At 37.4% G+C, this 9,352-nt stretch overlaps 2 protein-coding genes across 6 annotated transcripts; one reads left to right on the top strand and one right to left on the bottom strand.

The window, feature by feature from the left end:
- Positions 1-695: 695 nt before the first annotated feature.
- LOC18033652 (pentatricopeptide repeat-containing protein At5g64320, mitochondrial) lies at positions 696-7,265 on the top strand. 5 transcript variants are annotated; one of them, XM_024178938.1, is made up of 5 exons: positions 696-3,356; positions 3,468-3,538; positions 5,851-6,181; positions 6,482-6,712; positions 6,803-7,265. In XM_024178938.1, exon 1 carries the CDS (start codon positions 1,075-1,077, stop codon positions 3,259-3,261), a length of 2,187 nt encoding a protein of 728 aa, XP_024034706.1. In that variant the 5' UTR covers positions 696-1,074; the 3' UTR covers positions 3,262-3,356; positions 3,468-3,538; positions 5,851-6,181; positions 6,482-6,712; positions 6,803-7,265. The 5 variants fall into 5 exon arrangements, with proteins under 5 accessions (XP_024034706.1, XP_024034704.1, XP_024034707.1 ...); XM_024178936.1 differs by lacking the exon at positions 5,851-6,181 and having other exon boundaries at positions 6,512-6,712; XM_024178939.1 differs by lacking the exon at positions 5,851-6,181 and having other exon boundaries at positions 6,487-6,712.
- Positions 7,266-8,205: 940 nt separating this feature from the next.
- On the bottom strand, positions 8,206-9,101 carry LOC18034428. Its single transcript, XM_006422970.2, has 2 exons — positions 8,615-9,101; positions 8,206-8,485 (listed from the first exon to the last, which is right to left on the bottom strand). The coding sequence occupies exons 1-2, from the start codon at positions 9,056-9,058 to the stop codon at positions 8,456-8,458; spliced, it is 474 nt and encodes a 157-aa protein (XP_006423033.2). The 5' UTR covers positions 9,059-9,101; the 3' UTR covers positions 8,206-8,455.
- Positions 9,102-9,352: the final 251 nt, after the last annotated feature.

The following is a 9,352-nucleotide window of genomic DNA, read 5'->3' as shown; positions in this document are numbered from 1 at the left end:
CAAAGTTTTTCTCCTTTCCATTATCGATGGAAATCTCTAGCCAAAATTCTCCCCACAAATCCGCCGTTATCGATCAAAATCTCTAGCCACAATTCTTCTGAAATCACCCACAAATCAGCCATCATGTGTACCCTCTGCTGTTGTCACTACCATCGACAGCCATCACGCGATAGCCACAACCACTCACAAAGTGGCGGCCACTTATGCACCTGATGTAATGCTTCAATCTTTGGCTGATTTAGGTTTTGTCTTTTTTATTTATTTATTAGTCTTTTTTTTCGTGTCTATCCTTCTCAACTAGGTTGCTGGTTTTACCTTCTTTGATTATTTGGTTAGAGATTCTTTTTTAATTTTTATTGTTTTTGTTTATTGAATTAAAGCGTCATGCCCTTATTCATGTTTTCTTTGCCTCTAACCTATTGAATGGAGTAAAACCAAAAAATGGTCCTGAAAACGACATCGTTGCCTGAAGAAAGCGGCTCATGTATCCTAACAAAAATTGGTCCTTAAAACAACGTCGTTTTTTCAAGTTCGGAGTTTGACCCGGGGCTGACACCAGCATCCTCTTATTTTTTATTTTTTGCTTTTTGCCCTTTTTCTTTTCCAACGTGGCACGTGAGCAAATCAAGCGAGGCCTAACATGTCTTAAAGTCATAGGTGAACACATTTTATTACCACACACATGCACACACAACAACAAGCCACCAACATGGCGTAACTCCAGACGCTCCCTCCCTTGTGTTTTCCTCTCAACAGTATTTCCTTAATCTCAATTTTCTCTCGAAAAAAAAAAGAAAAAAGAAAAAAAGGCCCACCGTCTCTAATGACCGTTATACCATCGCCGTTTGTCTAACCGGTCTCATCCTCCATCCGCCGGAAATAAGATGATATCATGAACGTTCCTCTTGTAATTTTCTTTTGTGAAGTTTCTTTTTGGTATAATATAAGTACAGTATTATTCTTTTGTTGCAGAATATAATTACGCAGCATGTTGTCTGGAGAGGCATGGTCGTTGAATGGTTAGTTTCCGTCTTCTTTCTTATCTCTTCGGCTACATATTGACTGACACACTCCATGTTAAAAAGTCCAAAGCTCACTTCACATGTGAGCAAAACCCTCTTTAAATCTCTCTTCAAAAGACCTTCTTTTGTATTTTTCTCATTTGGGTTTAGCAACAGTTGTACTATTGATTATAGAAATTGTACAGCTAGAAGTATCTGTCAAAGCAATGACTCAGAATCTGAAAATGAGTGGGAGAGATTGCTCAAACCATTTGATCTCAACGAGCTTAGAAAGTCTCTCCATAAAATTACACCTTTTCAGCTATGTAAATTACTTCGATTGCCACTTGACGTGGACACATCCATGGAGCTTTTCACTTGGGCAGGTTCCCAGGAGGGCTATTGTCATACTTTTGATGTGTACTATGTGTTCATAGATAAACTTGGTGCCAATAAGGAGTTTAAAGTTATAGACAGTGTATTACTGCAAATGAAAGAAGAGGGTATTATTTTCAGGGAGTCCCTTTTCATTTTGATTATGAAATATTACGGAAGAGGGGGAGTGCCAGGGCAAGCTACTCGGTTGTTATTGGATATGAAGAGTGTTTATGGTTGTCAACCTACTTTTAGGTCTTATAATGTTGCCTTGGATGTTTTAGTGGCTGGTAATTGTCATAAGGTTGCGCCAAATTTGTTTTATGATATGTTGAGTAAGGGTATTTCACCGACTGTTTATACTTTTGGGGTTGTGATGAAAGCACTCTGTATGGTTAATGAAGTGGATTCTGCATGCTCCCTACTAAGGGATATGACCAAACATGGGTGTGTGCCGAATTCTGTGGTTTACCAGACTTTGATACATGCATTGTCCAAGAGTAATAGAGTGAGTGAAGCACTAATGCTTTTGGAAGAAATGATTCTGATGGGTTGCACATCTGATGTTCAGACCTTCAATGATGTTATCCATGGCCTGTGCAAGGTCAACCGGATTCATGAGGCAGCAAAATTGGTTGACCGGATGCTTGTCCGAGGATTCACCCCTGATGATATAACATATGGAGTTTTGATGCATGGGTTGTGTAGAACTGGGCGAGTTGATGAAGCAAGGGCATTGTTGAACAAGATACCATCTGCAAATGTTGTGCTGCTCAACACCGTGATTAACGGGTATGTCATAAGTGGACGTTTTGATGAAGCCAAGGCTATTTTTTATGATAGCATGTTAAGCGTTGGCTGTAACCCTGATGTGTTTACTTTTAACATATTGATTCATGGACTGTGTAAGCAGAGGCGTTTAGGTTCAGCTCTTGAATTGGTTAATGCGATGGCAGTGAAGGGTTGTGAGCCTAACATCGTCACCTACACGATATTAGTTGACGGGTTCTGCAAGGAAGGCCAACTAGAAAAAGCTAATATAATCGTAAATGAGATGTTGTCCAAGGGGCTTAGTTTGAATACAGTTGGATATAATTGCCTTATACATGCTCTGTGTAGTGCTGGTAAGATCCTTGAGGCAATGGAAATTTTTGGTGAAATGCCTAGCAAAGGCTGCAAGCGTGACATATATACATTTAATTCTATAATATCTGGCCTGTGCAAGGGTGATCATATTGAAGAAGCTTTGGGTCTTTATCAGGATATGTTATTGGAGGGTGTAACTGCCAACACAGTAACTTACAACACACTAATTCATGCTTTTCTAAGAAGAGGATCTCTCCATGAAGCACATAAGCTTGTAAACGATATGTTGTTTAGGGGATGTCCTCTTGATGAAATTACTTACAATGGTCTAATAAAAGCACTGTGCAATGCAGGGGCCGTTGATAAAGGTTTGGGGCTGTTTGAAGAAATGATGAGAAAGGGAATTAAACCTAGTAGTATCTCGTGCAATATATTAATTAATGGGCTCTGTAGAACGCGGAAAGCAAATACAGCACTGGAGTTTCTAAGGGATATGATTCATCGAGGTTTGACACCAGATATAGTTACTTATAACAGCTTGATAAATGGTTTGTGCAAGATGGGTTGCATTCGAGAGGCTTTAAATCTTTTTGATAAGCTACAAGCTGAAGGAATCTATCCAGATGCTGTTACATATAACACTTTGATTAGTTGGCACTTCAAGGAGGGTCTTTTTGATGATGCTTTTTTAATTCTTCATAAAGGAGTAGCAAATGGCTTTGTACCTAATGATGCTACCTGGTATATCTTGGTCCGGAACCTTGTGAAAGAAATTAATATGGAGAGTTGGAACTTCTAGACATAAAATCCGCTGGTTCATCAATTGAAAGAGCACATTAGGAAGCTGGCCACGTGGGGAATTCCAATTATGATCGGTTGATGAAATTGTTTCAGGTCTCTAAGTTTTTTTTTTTTTTAGTTCTTTTGGTCCAATCACTTTTTTATTTATCTCACCTTATCTTGAGTTTAATTTCTGCCACTTTTTATTCTATGTTTCACCTGTAGATAGTGAAGTTGTTTGCTGCAAGTTGACTCCACTCCAGTCAGAACTATATAACCACCTTATACATGAAAATGTGAGTTTCATTCTTATTTAGTTACCAAGTTTGATAAAAAAATGTTCATTCATATTTTTTTGCTAAGAAACAAAAGATATCCAAAGAACTATTTGAGATATGTACAAGGATTGGTGGGACTACAAATCCACAAAAGCAAGGATGAGAAGTCCAATTCTAAACAAACACTTGAAAAACTACGTAGACCAAAAATATTCCAAAACCCGAAAACAACATAGCTCACTAAGAATGCATCCCCCTCTTAGGACACACAGGCTTCTCAATTAAGCAAAATAAAAAAAGGAAAGAGATATCTTTGAATTCAGCAGTTATGGATGCCTAGAGGGAAGTCCAGAACTTCACTTTGTCCCATAGATGTGAAGGATCTTCCCCAACTTTGTTATCAAAGATTCTCTAGTTTCTTTTATTTCACAAGAACCAAAAAATAGCCAAGATTGCACAGTCCCATAGAACCCCTGCTTTCTCAAATTAAAGATCTTAAACAACTTAGACCACAAAAAGTAAGAAACAAATAATCAACATTCTCTGATGCATATTTACAAATGACTCACCAATCTGGAAACATTGCCATATTAGGTCTTCTTTTTCAATCATGTTATTTGTGTTGATTTTTCTATGAGCAACAGACCAAACCATCATCTTCACCTTGGTGGAGACTTTAGCTTTCCATATCAGGTGAGAAGGAGAAAATGAGGGAGCATTGGGTTATCTATGAGTCTAATAAAGTAAGATTTAGTGGAAAAACATCCTGATTTATCTAAATTCAAAGCTCTCATGTCCCCTCTTAAATCTTTAAGATAAACCTCATGTAGAATCTGAAGCATCTCAGCACATAGCTCATTTTCTCTATCATTCAAGTTTCTAAAGAACTTAAAATCCCAACTCCACTGCATAACAGAGTACTTAAGCATGCTAGCTGTGGAACACTCACGACCTGGAGAAAGCCTATTTAATCGAGGGAAAAGATCACAAAGAGCAGCTTCCCTAATCCAACAATCCTCCCAAAATCTAACTCTCTGCCCATTACCAACTATCAGCTTAATATTGGATAAAAAATCTGTTTTCCCTTTTGAAATAAACACCCAAGGGCATCTACTACTCCTCCTGACTACATCAGCTACATCCGAACCATTTTCATGCAACCCATTCTTTTTATAACACTATACCAATGAGAATTAACTTCAGGAGGAAGCCTGCATAACCACTTCCCAAGCAAGGCCTTATTTCTGTTAATAATATTTCCTAACCCTAGACCTCCCTTGGATTGTGGTTGAGAAACTACCCTCCAATTGACCAAATGATACTTTTACCCTCCCCTAGGCCTTCCATCTATTAATCCCTCATAGCCTTTTCTATCCTTTTAGCCACTGAAACAGGAATTTGAAATAAAGACATAAAATAAGTAGGAAGGCTGGAAAGAACAGATTGGATAGGAGTTAGTCTCCCTCCTTTGGAAGACAAGCTGACAGATTGGATAGGAATTTGAAATATATCCAATCTCCTCTCAACTTTTCCTAAGACTGGAGCCTATAAATTAGCTTTCCAAAGGGTTCCCCCAAGAGGTAATCCTAAGTACTTTAGAGGCCAATTCCCAATCTCACACGGGACTGAAGAAACCAAGTCAATTTACTTTTGTTCCTGGAAATTTATGCCTACAATTGAACTCTTCCTCAAATTAATATTTAAGCTAGAAAATGCACAAAAGAAATCCACAACTGGGAAGGTTATGAAATTTCCCTATATCGTCAAAATGGAAGAAAATTGTGTCATCAGCAAATTGAAGATGAGAAACCAGGATTTTCTCTTTACCAATTGAGAAACCCTCAACCATTCTAGATTCTTGAGTCTTGTCCATTAATTTGCTGAGTACATCAACCACAATTGTCAATAGGAAGGGAGAGAGAGGGTCCTCTTGTCAAAGACCTCTAGAACATAAATCTTACCTCTAGGTCTACCATTTAGGAAGGTAGAAAAACTGACAGAATTTAAACAGCCATTCATCCAACTTTTCGACTTCTGCCCAAAACCTTTAGCTTCCAACACAAAATCTAAAAGTTCCCAATCGACGTGATCATAAGCTTTCTCAAAGTCAATTTTGTAAACAAGACCAGGTCTTTTGCTTTTTCATACTCCTCCATGGCTTCATTAGCTTCTATAACTGCATCCAAAATCTGTCTATCCCTCACAAAAGCACCTTGAGAGTAAGAGATGGTCTCCCCTAACACCTCCTTGAGTCTGAGAGAGGACCTTAGAAATGATCTTGTAAAGACTTGTCACTTAACTGATGGGTCTGAACTCACTCAATTTTGAAGGCTCTTTCTTCTTTGGAATAAGGCAAATGAAGGCAGAGTTAGTAGAAGAGTTCACAACACCAAACTTGTAGAATTCCTTAAATACCTCTAGCAGGTTCTGCTTACGAACATCGCAACAGTCTTGATACACTGTCAACGAGTACGCATCAGGACCAGGAGATTTATATTCATATTGGTCATTAACCCCACAGGTATCTCTAAAGAAACTAAGCAATCCAATATTTTGGCTTATATCACAGCTCATAAGAAGCTCTGTCATCATCCAAAGGTAATTAAACTATGGGAAAATTTTGATTACTTCAATCTTAAGAAGCTCTGCAATTATCCTAAGGTGATTAAACATATGGGTAAATTTTTATTTTTTTAAACTATGAATTGATGCAACATATAGTTTGCACTCTGCAGAGTTCCCTTATTGTGTCCCGGCATGTCTGCTGAACAGCTAAAAGAAACCATCATTTTCAAATGTTTATATATATCAATGTTGTCTGTACTATACTTATGATTGTAGATGCTTCAAAAGTAAGATGATAAGAGTCCCAAGTCACATTATCTCCTTTTTTTATATAAGCTGCTAATGTTCCTTATCTTGTTTACTCAAATAAAATTTTGAGTACTGTATTTGTTATAGATAAGGTACTGATCTGCAGAGTTTTGATAGGCTTGTGAGAGTCTCAGTGATGGCCTCGTGAGATCTGCTTCTGCTCTAGTTCAAACAAATACCCCTGAAAATGTACCAGAGTGGAGCCAGCCCTGGATCTGCTTTGGCAACTGTTGTACAGGGAGTTCCTGCAGCTGCTATAGCTCCGGCTTATACTTGCGCAAGTGCTGTGCATTATGCTCTTCGTGGCCTCAGAATTAGGTAAGTCTTTTTAGTTCATCAATTGCAATCACAAGAACATCCTAACTTAAAAGAAAAAAATTGACTGTTTTAATTATGCTTGTATTGTAGCCTGGATCCTGAGCGTAAAAGAGAATCCATGGAGAGATATTTGGGTCCCACTTGGTCACGAGAATGGAATTAATGATGCAGTCAATGATTATGATATCATCAACCTTCATCTACTCCGCAAAAATCATAACTTACCTTTTGCTATCATTGCACTCGAAGGGTGAATACTACGTGAGGCCAATGCAGGAGCCCCCATGAAAATTTGAACCTTTTCTGCGAATTATAGTCTCTCTTTTGAAAGCTTTTCCAGTTTATTTAAAATACATGTATCTACCAGGAGGAGGAGTGATGTTTTGTTTCTCTCTGGTGTTTTAGAACACATGACTTGAAATTTTTCGGTTTTGGGATTAGTATAGTTCTTCCCCAACATTTAGTTCTAATGGATGATGATGTGTGAAAACCCTACAATCTCTGGTTTACATAAATTTTTGTTGTATTTTATCAAAATATTATTTTTCTTTTCTTTTGAATTTGACATATAGAATATTTATATAACTAGTTACATTTCCGTAATTGAAAAATAAGGAATTAATATTAATTTGGACGGATATTGTTAACGGTGTTTGGGGTCTACTGAAAACTCATTTAAAACAATGCCGTAAATCCTCCACAAAACCACGCCAGATGTACAGGTATTTGGAGCGACCACTCGATTTACTTAGAAAAGTTGTATATCGTATTCTTTTAAAGCCTCTGTCATGTTTGTAGATAAATCCTGTTCGTTGTAAAAAATTCAATACCTCACATCTCTTTGAAGGTTTCTGACTTGTGAGATGCATGATATATTCAAAGTGTTTAGTGCATGTTGCATTGGTTAATTCGACCCTTGTGACTAGCCAAATTATGGCATGAGTTAATTGTGGGCAATGGTGGTGCTTTTCAGCTAAATTGTAGAATGAAGTAGAAATCATTGTGAATGAATGGGATGGTTGATTGATATTTTCTTAGCGGAAAGTGCAGAATGTCCGGAAGCTTCAAGTACTTGATTGTTGATACAATCTTTATGTCCAATAACCTTTGAATAATGGTGAGGGATGCCCCGTCTCTCTTCAATTTTTTTCCCCCCTTTTTTCTTAAAATGCTTTTCTCTTCGCATCTGATGAATGGTGACATGGCAATTCATGAAAAGAGAAGATCCTGGATGTTTTATTGAGTCAGCACTGATCTTGATAAAAATGTTAAATGAGAAAGTGCATTGTAGTTTGTTTCCAATCAAGACTGTCAATTGATGAGTGTCATTTTAACTCTCTTCTTAACATTTGATGAAGAGGGAGAGGGGTTGGTGCAGCATCTGATTTACATACATATATATGTGTGTGTAAGAAAAGGGGCAAAATCATAAATAGTTGTTGAAAAATAGAATAAATAAATTACAACGGTCAATTCATCTAGTTCATGAAAGTTCTTCAGCTGCAAAACATTTGTACAGAACAAGACAGGCAAATTCTTCTCTACTTCAGCTCTATCCAGAAGCAGCTTTGTTGTTATGTAATAATAATATTAAAAAAAAAAAAAAAGAGTAAAAAAAAATGGAAGTAAAACCAAATGTCAATATTGCTTTGCAAGTAGCTTCCCCTGCTTCTTGTTCTTCTTTCGATCTTCGTTTGCTTTAACTCACCATAGTTGCAGGTTTTATATTGCTACAGCATCTCTTCAATTTAACCCTCCTTCAATCAGAAGTTCCTGAAACAAATGAAATCATCCAGTTAAGATCTAACCCACTTGTGAAGAACAATCAACGATGAGGAAAAAAAAATGAAAACACATTTGCCTCTCCAAAGAAAAAAAAAAAGAAAGGCACTCCCATTTTACCTGAATTGTCTTGCCAACAGGTGCTTCCTCATTGACATTAACAAACACCGACTTCTTCTCTTCAATTATATCCTCCATAAGCACCCCATCGTTTGTGTCGCCTCTTTTAGATAGAATGTGAGCCCTTTTAAGCCCCAGTCTCTCCCTCCACCACGCTGCAGTACTCTTTGGCATTCTTGGCAGTGCATGTTCATACTCATCATCATCAGCAAGCAGTTCCTCTCGCAAGGTAGTCGTCTTTCTCGTCGTGTTGCCACAATTATCCTTCAAAGGCACCAACATGCCCTTGAAGAAAATCTCGTCAGCAGGTTTCATGTTGTAGTTTCTTACGGAAAATTCAAAGTCTGCAGAAACTGGTGCCTCTCTGTAGTTGCTTTCTTCATTTTTTGTTTCTACAAAGTCAGTAGAGAAGGAGATTCTTGGGTCCATGCAAGCCATGGACATACAAAACTAGCAAAGATTTAGATGCGTTACAAGTTTATGCTATCTCTTATTTACAGTGTTAGAATCCATGAACAGATGTTTGGATTTATATATAGGAGGAAGTTTGGTGTAATTGTGTTTATGCACATGATGAGTTTGACATCTCACGTTACTTGGATTTGTCACATTGTGATTGACAGATAGTAATACTTCAATGTTTTTGTAATAAATAAATTGTGTTTGTCATGAGATGCAAATGATTAACATTTTTAATTGTAGTATTTAAGTGAAAGGCTAGACAAACTGATAAGGCCT

The sequence above is a fragment of the Citrus clementina genome, unplaced genomic scaffold (genome assembly GCF_000493195.1).
Source record: "Citrus clementina cultivar Clemenules unplaced genomic scaffold, Citrus_clementina_v1.0 scaffold_8, whole genome shotgun sequence".
Taxonomy (NCBI): Eukaryota; Viridiplantae; Streptophyta; class Magnoliopsida; order Sapindales; family Rutaceae; genus Citrus; species Citrus x clementina.
Note: the sequence above shows the minus strand (reverse complement) of the source record. Positions and strands in the feature narration are given on the sequence as shown.